Source organism: Lissotriton helveticus, chromosome 5_1 (genome assembly GCF_964261635.1).
Source record: "Lissotriton helveticus chromosome 5_1, aLisHel1.1, whole genome shotgun sequence".
Taxonomy (NCBI): Eukaryota; Metazoa; Chordata; class Amphibia; order Caudata; family Salamandridae; genus Lissotriton; species Lissotriton helveticus.
Window position 1 is genome coordinate 127,194,300 of NC_136065.1, and position 12,755 is coordinate 127,207,054.

Sequence of the window (12,755 nt, forward strand, 5' to 3'; positions counted from 1 at the left end):
CATGAAAGAGACCTTGCAACAGAAGGGGGACAGCAACGGGAAGGGATTTGCCAGTGTGAGGCATGATGAAAGACATGAGGGAAAGAGCTAGAAAACATGTGCGCCATCATGCCAACAAGCTGATTCTTTCACACATGGTGCCTGCAACCAGTGGCAGCTACTGCCAATCTGACCTGGGGGGAAGGGGCAGAAGGGGGGTGGGGGGACTACACTTACCTTTCGCTGCCGGCTGCCGCGATCTTCTGCTCCCTCGCCACGCTGCTCATCTGATCCCGGCACTCCAATCCCCAGGAGTACCGACTCTCCACACATTCTCAACGCTGCTCTCATGCTATTACTCCCAGCATGAGAGTAGCTCTGGGATTGGGCGGAGCGGGCCGGTCTCATTCTCCAGCAGGGAGTGGGAGCCTGTGCCCTGGGGACTGCGGGTATCTCCAAGGAAAAGCTTGGAGCTATCCAAGTGCGCATGTCTGTTTGGCCGGCCGTGGGCGGCTGGCCAAATCTACGTGTACTTTCAGTGCCTACCACTCCTCCTCCCCCTGGTAGTGAAGCGACATGGCCCGCCCCACCCTAAACTCGTGGATTGGAATAAAATAGTTTTATTGTCATTTTATTTTTCTTCTGCCTGCTGCATTTCAGCAGTGGGGGTGACACTTCTTGCCATAGCGGAGGAGCTGCCCCTGCCTACAGCTGTAATTTGTAAATATGTACGAAATATAATGCTTTTGTATTGTGAAATGTAATCTCATTGTGCTGTTCAATTGTGTAATTCCCTCGTTGCTGTACCCAATCGTGCATTGTTTCCAAGCACCATTATACTGGGATCCATTGCTGCTCAGCTATGCTTGCACTGTATAAACACCACTGCATAGACAAATGCATGCATCCATGTTTTGTTAAATTATTCAGTTTTGGCACATCAGTCATTTCAGAATATGCTGCTGTTGCTGACAAATGTACCGCCTCTGATTGATGATGTGTTTATAGCTGCCACAGTTAGGAAGCAATGTTCTCTGAAGTGTCACAAACACACAAAATCCATGCTGTGAGCTCTCTGTGGCTTTCGCCGACCTTCATGAAATGACTTCTCTTTGCAGATTGTCAAGGAGTATGAACGAGCCATTATCTTCAGGCTGGGCCGCATCCTGCGGGGAGGCGCCAAGGGACCCGGTGAGTGCAGCGCGCGCCATCCTCAGACGGGCAAGATGGCTTCCGTCCTTCCTGATTGCTCATTGGTCAACCAGTGTTAGTGGAGCAGGCTTCAAATGAGATTCTTTGGTCCACTTAATACAAAACAGGGAAGATTGATGGGAAAACATTTTTTAAAAGGCAGAGCGTGAGGTGGACACACTCAGTAAAAGATGCGGATACATTCGTTTGCAGTCGCTGCACATCATTGTCACTGCTCTGTCGGGTCATACATAATTTACCTCCATTCTCCCCAGGGTAACCATTTTGTAATGTCGGTCGTGCAAGAAAATTATATGGGAAGTGCTAGGAAGCGGAAATTGTTGGCGGAATAAAAGATTTGTCTGTAGTGCAGTATTTCCGTTTCTTTTCTTGGACCTTCAACTACCTACTCATGTCAATTACTCTAGCCAACATGGTGCACAGATTCGGAAAGACCATTTTTGTAATAAATCCACACTTTGCATAACTCTGGAAGTCGATTTTTCTTCAAAAGTCTGTGCATTCTTTCTTAAAATTAATATCCATGCATGAAAGGGGTGAGTATTGTTTCGGAAAGTGGCGTAACATCCCTCTTATCCCCGCTTGTAGAAGACATAGCACAACATAACCAACGCCTTGGCCCTGTTTGTGTACTCAATGACTCCACACTCCTGACCCGGAGAGCGGCTGTCCACCTACCCAACACAATGGGCATGCTCAAAGGTGGCCACAATTGTTTGGGTTGGGGTTTGGGGGTCTCTGTGTCAATCCACATGTGTGTCTGATGGAGTCACACAGGAATAGTTCATGTATTGTATTGTTATTGCATTTATATAGCACTTACTACCCCTGACGAGGCGTCAAAGCACATTTTCAGTGAGTAGCACGCTACTCCGGAACCTATAAAGGATTAGTGGAGAATTAGTATAGTGAAATATGAAAGCAATTTTGGATATGTTAGTCAGTTATTTGGATTGGGTAGGGGAGGGTTAGAAGAGGGAAGGGTTTAGAACTTTATATATTTTTTGTTTTGTTTTGGAACTCATACCAGTAGGAGGAAGCTTGGGATGAGTAAACGGGAGGTGGAGGGGGAAGAGTAGGAGGAAAGGGTTTAGAAAGGCTTGTTTTGGGAGATCGGAATAGTAAAAGATGTATGAGATGATGCAAGGAGGGGTAGAGTCAGGAAAAGTCTAGAAAGAGTTATTTTGGGAATCATTTTAGTGGTATGGGGTTTGGGATGGAAGAATGAGTGAGTGGAGGTAGAGTATATATTGATAAGAGGTATAGGGTGAGAAGTAGGATGGTGCATTGGAAAGCGTAGTAGAAAGAGGTTTGAGAGGAGTCCGATTTGAGGTAAAGGATATATTGAGAGCGGTTTAGGGTAGTGCATTGGATATGCTGAATTAGAAGAAAAGAAATAAATATATAGATCCATAAGTACATGGAAGGTATATAAATGCATAAAGTACGGTAGTATATGTAGATTAAAGATGCATTAAATAAACCTCAGCTTTCAAGTGTTGTACTTTAAATTAATTTTATTTATTTATTTGTAATTCAATAGTGAAGCAATTGTAGATAAATAGTTATGATAAAAGACGTACCTATTTATGCAGTCATTTATATACATGTTAAAAACATAGAATAATGTAATAGATAGTAATATGTACATTTGTTAAGCAGAACTAATGAATTTCTATTTTTTTTTTAAACATAATTATTCTACATGTTTATTCAAAGCAATACACATATTTAGGTATATAACTATAGTACAATTAAATGCTTATTTACACAGAGATATGCTGTATATTTCTGTTTGCGTATGGTGGTTATGTGGGGAAGGGCCAATTCTTGAGTAGTTTTCTGAAGATAATGTGGTTATCCGTGGATCTTATGTTGGGAGTAAATAGTTCCATAGTTTGGCTGCTTGAACAGAGAAGGATGTGTCACCCATGGTTTTTTTCTTGTACCTTGGGATTTTGAGGTGAGGTGCCACTCTAGAGCAGAGATTCCTTTCTTGAATGCGTTTGGTGATTTTATTCCTGATGAAGAGCAGTCCTGTTCCATGTATCACTTTGTGGGTGATATAACGCAGCTTATACCTGGATCTGCCGCCGACCGCTAACCAATGCAGGGGAGTTGTGGTATTGCTGTTTTCTATGTAAGAGTATTCAGACAGCTGAGTTCTGAATCCGTTGTAGTCTTTTCATTGTCGTTAAAGGTGATCCGTGGTAGAGGCTATTGGCGTAATTGAGTTTAGACAGAACAAGCGAGATGGTAACCTGGACCTTGTGTGGAAATCCCAAATGGGGGAAGATTTGTCAAGTTTGCGTAGGTTATCAGGCCCCAACTCTGTAAAGCCAGGATTAATTTTTTTTAATGTGTTTACGCTGTGCCGGTGGTGGCATCAGCAGGTTATTGCACCTGATTTGTTAGCATAGTGGTCTTGGTAGAAGGTGTTCTGCATGAGGTACATTTGCAGGCGTTTGTAGATAGAGTGCAATTCATCATTGTGTTACTTTATAAAGGCACTTATGCTTCTGTGCAGTCAGGGATTTAACAGTATTAGCATAATTTATGGCTCTGGTACCTTTAACAAGGTGATGAGGATACTGCTTTCGGTTCTTTCTTGTGAACTACTGAGGATATATGCTGTAATTAGTGTTCTATTATGCATCCTAGTTCCATCATGGTTCGTCTGTAATTAGCGTTCCATCATCCATCCTAGTTCTACCATGTTTCATCTGTAATTAGCACTCCATCATCCATCCTAGTTCTACCATGTTTCATCTGTAATTAGCGTTCCATCATCCATCCTAGTTCTACCATGTTTCATCTGTAATTAGCGTTCCATCATCCATCCTAGTTCTATCATGTTTCATCTGTAATTAGTACTCCATCATCCATCCTAGTTGCATCATGTTTCGTCTGTAATTAGCATTCCATTATCCATCCTAGTTCTACCATGTTTCGTCTGTAATTAGCGTTCCATTATCCGTCCTAGTTCCACCCTGTTTCATCTGTAATTAGCACTCCATCATCCATCCTAGTTGCATCATGTTTCGTCTGTAATTAGCATTCCATTATCCATCCTAGTTCTACCATGTTTCGTCTGTAATTAGCGTTCCATTATCCGTCCTAGTTCCACCCTGTTTCATCTGTAATTAGCACTCCATCATCCATCCTAGTTCCATCATGTTTCATCTGTAATTAGCGTTCCATCATCCATCCTAGTTGCATCATGTTTCGTCTGTAATTAGCATTCCATTATCCATCCTAGTTCTACCATGTTTCGTCTGTAATTAGCGTTCCATTATCCGTCCTAGTGCCACCCTGTTTCATCTGTAATTAGCACTCCATCATCCATCCTAGTTCCATCATGTTTCATCTGTAATTAGCGTTCCATCATCCATCCTAGTTCCATCATGTTTCGTCTGTAATTAGCGTTCCATTATCCATCCTAGTTCCATCATGTTTCGTTCTGATACAGTCGAGGTTATCCACAGATCACCGAATTAGCCTAACCACCACGCTCAAATGTGCAGCCCAAAGCTTGGTCAAACCATGGATGACAAGCAACCTTAGAAGCGTGACCACCTTTTCTAGGCACCATCAAAAAGTCTTACATTGAGGCTCCTGGCACTGTTTGATTTGCCCTTCCCACACAGAAGAGCAAGGTCAGTCCTGCAGACCTAGGGCTGTGTGTTTCATGTGGGTGGTTGTTGGTTGGCAGATCAGACTAGACTGCATCCTTTGGAGTGATGTCAGACACATGAGCGCTCTGGTTGGCCCGATCCTGACATAAAGTATGGTGCAATGGTGTATATTAATCGGTTCTAGAGCACGTAAGTGCCGTCCGCGTTCACCTTATGGCACTTTATCTTGGTTCATCCTGTCTTCTCATTCGGATCTGTTCTGCGCCAGTGATTCATGTATTTGTACATCATGTGTAGCATGGGAGGGAGAGTTTGCTGGGTTTTAGATTAGTGGCAGTGAGGCGACCCATCACCCTTGTCCTTGATTATATAGTTGAACCCTTCTGTTGACAATTTGCATTTTGTTTGCTACCTAGCAACAGGATACCTTGTTCGTGGCCTTTCCTGTTGTGGTGTTTGTAGGAAAGTGTTTCTGGTGTTCTGTTGTGTTTGCTGCCTTGTATAGAGAGGCACTGCCATCTGTGTCGTAGAGGTTTGTGGCAGGTGTTTGGATGGCTCCGTTGAATGTAGGCTTTTATATTGTACATTAATAGCCAGATGTGCTAAGGAGCATTCTGCATACATGAAAACAACAAGCCCTGTAATCCGGATGGTGACATATGGGCAGCATTTATGCAACATTTTATGTGCACTTTTAGCGTTTCCCTTGCCTGATCCAGGGTAATCCCTCGCGCTCTTATATCCTCCTCCCCTCTGTTCCACCAGAAGTTCCACAACGTTATTTTAGATCTCAGGAGCCCCTTTTGCTGTATGTATTCTAGAGTAACATTTATATAGCGCTTACTACCACTATGTTGGCGCAGATAGTCATGTCCTCGAACATTTCATTGGCGAGATCTCCTCTATCCTGTTTGAATGTTGATATAGAAGAGAATGGACTAAAAAGCAGTGATGGAAAAACATTTTATCATCTAGTGCCACTTAAAGCTCTGTCCCCCCTATTGTACCAAAGTCGCTATTGTTGAGAGTCCATGCTTTAAGGCCATTGTAGGCAGAAAGCATCAAGTGGCCTCCCAAGCGAGCTCCCAAAAGAAACCAGCATTAGCAAAGCCAATACTTCTGGCGTTGGCTGGCGACTTTTGGCTCTACCAATGTCTGTGAAATATTTTAGGTAAAACTGTATAAGGGGCTTGTTTTTCTGTGGAGGTGTGCATTGTGCAAGAGCAGAACAAGGCCAGCTCACAGAAAAGAAAGCCACTGTTCGAAATCTGTGCTGAACTTGTGTCCCGTGCTGTTTGCTGTGGTGGACCTGTCAAAAATATGATTGACACACCTAACAAAAATATGATTAACACACCTAACGAAAATATGATTGGCACTACTAACTAATATATGATTGACACTCAAGCAGACCAGTGGGCGGAGACAACTGGCTGAACGCCCCTATAAGCAAGTATAGCATATATTGTAGTGTAGTTCCTATTATCCCAATAGGCTCTGCGCATTGGAATAATACCTTCAATAGTATAGGCCTAGACCAGACGTTAACTAGGTCTTCTATTGTCGATATTAGACTTAAAGTTTTGGGTTTGCCAGCTAGCTCAGAGTTCACTAGAAACTTTCTTGAATAGGCAAGGAGGAGTTGAACCTCCCTGGATAGACAAGAAGGGATTTAGTTTCTGACAACCATAGAACATGACAACTTTGCTCTCCCCTAATCAAGAGTGTATCTCTAGAGTCGTGTGAAAACAAAAGACAACTTATTTTACTCAGTCAGTACGTGCATTCTTAGTCTCACCAGATTGTAGAGAAAAGGAAGAGACGGGCGTGTTCAATAAAAGATGGTATTTATTGATCAGTCTCTTTTCTCATACAAGAGAAATGAATCGATATTATCGCAATACTTATGGTTAAGTAAAGTGCATACAATAAAAGCAGAAGTATAAAATAATACTGTAAAAACATTTATATGGTTTCTAAGCCATATGGTGGTTTAAAATGGATGAAATAGATACATACACATATACATTTGACTAATCGTACTCAACTGGTGTTTCTAACTACGCCTACCCCGGTGTACCTGACCTAAGCCTAATACGTGGGCGGGAATAGAAAGTAGCAGTTTAAGTTAAGTTTGTTTTGCCAAGTGACTGACTCAAGAATTCTCTGCAAGGGGTTATTCAGTTCTGTACCTGGAATTTAGGATGGTTGAGGGATGGTATCTCTCGTCTTTGGTCTCGATATTCCAGGCTGCCTGCAAGGGCTGCCTGGAAGCGCCGGAGCTGGATTTCTCGGCAGGAGAAAGCAGTGTCTCGTTCTCAGCGCGTCAGGAAGGCGGGGCTGCGCCAGCGGGGTCTGCTCTGCTCTGGGCTTCGGCAAGTCTGGCTGCTCCGATCTCGTCACCACCGCGTGTGTTTGCTTAAGGCAATACCGGTAATATTTATACCTGTAAGGTGCCGAGATTGACGTAAGGATGGACATAGATACATCAATAAGGATGTCATACGAACTGGTCGTTAGCACATTCTTTTGCTGAAGTTCTCGGTGAAATCAAAACAATGGCCGCAGGGTTTTTCCCAGGTTGTCATAGGTTTGATTTGTTTTGAGAACTCTGTATGCCTTATCAGGGGCTGGAGGAATATTGCTTTGCCTAATTAGATGGCAAGCGTTATGACCTAATCAGATAACGCGCTCCTGTGCCGTGGTCTGGCGTAATCAGATAACGGTTTCTGCATCATGGGATGGCTGCTAGTTAACTTGTTAACCAGAATAGGGTCAGGAATAGGGGGATCGATACAGAACCTATAGGAATACATCACACCCACTCCACGCTAACTATGGCCATATTTACGAATCTAGGCATAGTAAAACATACTGTAGAGTATCGTGTATACCTTACCACCCCAAAATACATATAATGCATTTCGAAATTATGTAATATACGGAAAAAAATAGTCACATGTACTATATGCACTCAAGCTGTAGAATAATGCTAAATTAATCACGCATATGTATACATTATTACTAATTTGAATATGAGAATTACACATGAAATGGCTCTTAATACAGAAGAAAAGTTCGAGACCACTTCATCACAGAATAAAAATAATTATGAACATACCAGCGGGCAGCTAATGTCTATAAAGTTTCTAAAAATAGAAATTCAGTTCTCTAAGAATAGTTCTTACTTTAAGCAGAAGATAAGTGTCCCGAAAAATCGTAAAAATATTTTGGGGCTGCTGAAAAATTGCTGTCCGTGAACTGGAGGGAAAATTGTTCATGCTATTTTGTTATTAAAGTTGAAGGCCAAATTCAGGGTGTTGGGAACGCCGTGTGCTAGCTTGCTCCAAAGTCGTTATTTCTGCTCTGGTGAGAACATCATATCATTGAGACTGTCGAAAAAGCTGTCAACAGCTTCCTGTGAAAGTTCCACTAACTCGGAAAAAGGTGTAACCATGCATTCATGTGCATGATTGTCTCCATTGACGTTTTGATTAGTATTGCTGACAGAAGGTCGTACCTGATCGATGCTGCTTTCATCTTGAACTTCACTACCCCTTAATCGTAGTGGTGAAGTTTCCACGAATGCCGTCATCAGGATTGGCAGCCGTTGAGGGCAGCACAATGCATGGGCCGTTACCGGACCCAACAATGCTTCTGCATCCATTGGCGCATCCGATTGTAGCGTCAGACAGGTGTCCAACACGCATTCTTCTCCGCACAGCAAGCACCTTAATACAGGTAAAACACATCGATGCCACATTGGTCGAAATGAAAGAAACCAAGTCATGTTTAGGTCTCTAAGCCGGGAAAGTCCCAGGATTTTTGATATCCGGTCCCGGTATCCAATGGCTCGGATTGTTTCTTCCCTTGTCGCAGGTGTTTTGTCTGTGACATGTTTTGCCATAACGAAATATAAGGACCAAGAATAGGATTCCTGCAATTAGTCCCAAAATGAGGGGAAGTCCGCCAAAAATCGAATGGACGAAGTCTGGAAAAATACCCAGTATGGCTTTGAATGGTGTTAATGCCATCGAAAATACTGTCTTAAATACTTTTGAGACTCCACTGGTATCAGAAATATTTAAGATTTCATTCAGGATTTCTGCGAAATGTATGGGGGAATTAGTTGATAACAAAGAGTGAATCTCTGCAGTCGTCCTTGCGACTAGGAGATCATACGTTTCTTTTTATGACGTGAGCCTGGTCGGCGTCTGAAGAAGCACTGTTTTCATTCTGCTTAAAGTATCTATTCGAATAGAAGTAATTTTCAAGTTAGGCCATGCCCTTGCCTCCCTGTCTGGAAAGGAGCTGGGGAACAATAAGCGTCCACAGCACATGACCTTCGCAGTCGTACTTATGAGATAAGGAACCCCGGGCAGTAAACTACAACATCTGCGATCCACAATTAGAATGTAACTCCCGTTATAGAGTCTTTTAAAGAATGGTTCTATCTCTGTTGCAGGTGCGCCTAGCTGGTGACATGAAAGGTTATTTGAGTTCCCTTCACAGGCTCCATGCAAACTAATTCCATTACACAGAAGTGTACCGCTTAGTGACATCGCACAATTATTGCCACTAAGAAACACTTTCTGTCCTTTATTACTGACACATGCATGTGAATAGGGCAAGTTCCATGTTGTCTTAATGTACCCTTTTCCCAATTTTTCGTACATGCCAGCCTGTATATATTTTTGGCAGTATTGAAACCTGAAGGTTGATATTGGAATATTAATTATCCCATGTATTATCCATTCACTGACAGGTCGTTCTGACATTGTCACTGGTAATCTCTCGAGTTTCTCAATGCTCAGGATTGTATAATCAGCACCCTTTTGTGCCATACTGATTTGTTTATCAGTAAGGTTAAAGATATTGAATAGTGACGTTGTGTTGATTAAACGCCAAGGCACATAGCCTGAACGCAGGTTTTGTAACGCCCAGCCAAGCTGTACAATAGAACGCAATTGAGACTGACCGTGTTGTAACAACAGTAAGTCTTGCGATATTATGTCGATTGCTGAAGACACAATGCTGTCCAAAGAAAAAATTCTTGAGGACAGAGTCATTAACCCATTGTCCACTACAGAAAGTGATTTTTCCAAATTAATACGGTCAATTTCCCGTATACTTTCTGCTGTCTCAATTTGAGTTACCTTCCAGGCCTCGTTGTAAGCTGCATATACAGAGGCTGCTATGAAGCGTTTTTGACGCTGTTTGCGTGGTCCCATAATGAAATCACGCAAGTCAGCACCATCAGTAAGTAAAGTTAGGTGTTGCTTAATTTCTGTCAGTGTGGAAGTTTGTAGCCATTGAAGGCAGAGTTTGCCCACACTGTAGGTGGTTATTATCCCTGGGTGTTGTCTTTGGGAATATCTAGGATCTGGCCTGGTCAATGTGAACCCCTGTATTTTGTTCAGGAATCTGTCTTGACAGTTATTAGTATCTGTGGGCCAGATTAACCATTGTTTCCAATCAGGATGTGTTCTGTTTTGGTTTAATACATAGTTTACGTCTATCTCTTCATCTGTAGAGCTATTGCTGTTTATAGTTGGCTTTGGAATAGACGGTTTATTTAAGTCTTTGATTTTGGCTAGGCCAAGACAGGTAGTTTGTTGAACAGTGTCATTCAAAAATATAATTTGTTCTGGGATCATGCAGGCTCTAAACAATGATTCTATACCTTGTACTTGCCATTCTTTTGTACCCCAAACACTTTTTACTTCAACATTTTTGTCCCAATAATCAAAACCAAAGGTATTCATTTGTTCAAAAAATGAGTCTGAATATATCAATTTCGTGTTTGTAAGCATGGTTTTTGTTCCTGTCTTATTTGACAATTTGAAATAAAATGTTTCAGCATTACTTGTGTTGAACCCTGAAAAGTATGAATATTTGTCATAAAAGGTTCTTGAGCTTCCTTTTGGAGGGGTTGCACAATGTTCCCATTGATTATAATTTAAAACATTTCTAGGTTGTGCAGATTTATGTAAAAAATGGTTACCATAGTGGTTGTAACAGTACATACTATCATAATTAGACGAACCCTGCAAATAATCATGTTTGGTAAATTTAGCAGACATCACTAAGTCAGACATCATATTATTTATACTTTCAAAGTCCCAATCATCAGCAAATGAGCTTGGTTTTACAAAGTCACTCAACGAGATCTTGATTTGGTGTGGATATTTCAGGATTTCAACCGGACCCTAAATTTCATAGTCAGTGTTGTCCCATGCTACCCCACCCGGTATAGGATTGGCTGTGAAGTTGACTGAAGAAAGTTCTCTTTTCTCGACGTGTGAAGATGTGTGTGGCTTGAGGATCAAGTTGATTTTCTGGCTTGCTGTGTCCATTTTAGCATATTTTCCCTCAATGAAGCGTCCCAAGCATAGTATCATGATGAGCCAAAGTATGAGGATAAATGCACCAAAGGCCACCCAAAATTCAATCCATGGAGAAATCAGATAGGTTTCTTTCAGTTGTTTCAAAAGTTCTTTAGCTTTATCTTTAAAGGTTTTTGTTGATGGCTGTGTCTTTGATTCACTGAGGTCTTCAGAGGAATCATCGAAGTTTATGAAGTAGCCGGATGCCGTTCTGTCAATTGTTCCAATTGCTTCAGGATTACTGTTTCTTGCAGCTTCAGCATATTCATTTGTTACTTCATTGTAGGTTGGTGTGTCTCTACTAAATGTTTTTATTTGGGTTTTCAGAGGTGTGAGTTCCATTGCATTGTTGCATAGTCCTTGTTGTTGTTCTGTAGGCGTTTCGAATGTGATTAGCCTTTTAGTTAGGACCTCTGTATTGGTAGGAAATCTTGGTGTTCTGCTACTTATTGGGAGTCCACTTGGCCTACTGTTTGTTATCGGCCACATGATTGTGGTTTTACCAGGTCGATGGATACAACTCGGTTCTCCTTTTTACCAGCAAGCGGCGGTAGTACAACTGATCTTGTCCCGTTGATAGACAAGACAGGAACTGCTTTTCTGTAAGAAGGCCCAAATTCCTTCTTTACCGCGATCTTTTCTCTGACTAGATCCCCGACTTTTGGAATCCAGACAGGTCTTGCTGGGACAGGTGGTGGTTCTTCAGTGGTTGTTGGCTGTTGTTTCAACTTTATGTTGCTCAGGTCTTTTCTTGTTTCGTTTAAGTCCTGCAAAATAGCCAAACGATCTTTGATATCAAAGCTTTTTTCCTTCACCAATGAAGTCTGACTGTCAAGATCTAAGACCAACATCCTAGTTCCAAACAATAATTCGTACGGACTGAATCCCTTCAGAGAATTTCTTGGCATGTTGTTTAGACTACGTTGGACACTTATTAGATGTTTGACCCACCCAGCTCCCAAACCTAATATCCTTTCTGTTATAGATTGCTTTATGCCTTGGTTTTTTTCTTTACACCATCCCGTATCCCTCAGGAAGGAAGTGAGAAGAATCCCGCTATGCTATGCTCATTTGGCCATGCTTCCCCACAGGCTTGAGGGCTAAAGTGAAAACATTGGTCAAACGTAGCATGCTCCTAGCGTATATGCCATTTAGACTCGCAAATCTTTTTATAACAGTTCAGACGTCAGCCGAGTGCTGGGGATCTACATTATAAGTGGAAACTAGCCTGTATATGTTAATCGGACGCTATGCTTTTTACTGTTGATCCTTTCTGGAGTGAAACGCCACGGTAGTATACCGTTTCTCTCGCCACTGCGATCTCTGTTGCAGTCCGGGCATTTATTTACAAAAATGTGATGCTGCAGGCTCATGCCTGGCCACCAGTACACTGATTGTAGTTCTTCCAGAGAATCTTTTAGTTTGAGGTGACTAAGACCCTCACCTATATGTGCGTCTACAATTAACAAAGTTCTCCTGTCCATGTTTGGAATTACTCTATCCCCCACTCCAGGGATTCGAGCAAAAGGGACGGAGTTTGCAT

General features: G+C 42.0%; 1 protein-coding gene across 1 annotated transcript in view; it reads left to right on the forward strand.

Moving 5' to 3' along the window:
• STOM (stomatin) overlaps positions 1 to 12,755 on the forward strand; it is a 223,892-nt gene that overhangs the window by 163,781 nt on the left and 47,356 nt on the right. Inside the window, exon 3 of the mRNA XM_078641864.1 lies at positions 1,098 to 1,170. Coding sequence (XP_078497990.1) covers positions 1,098 to 1,170 — 73 coding nt within the window. The remainder of the gene's footprint in view (positions 1 to 1,097; positions 1,171 to 12,755) is intronic.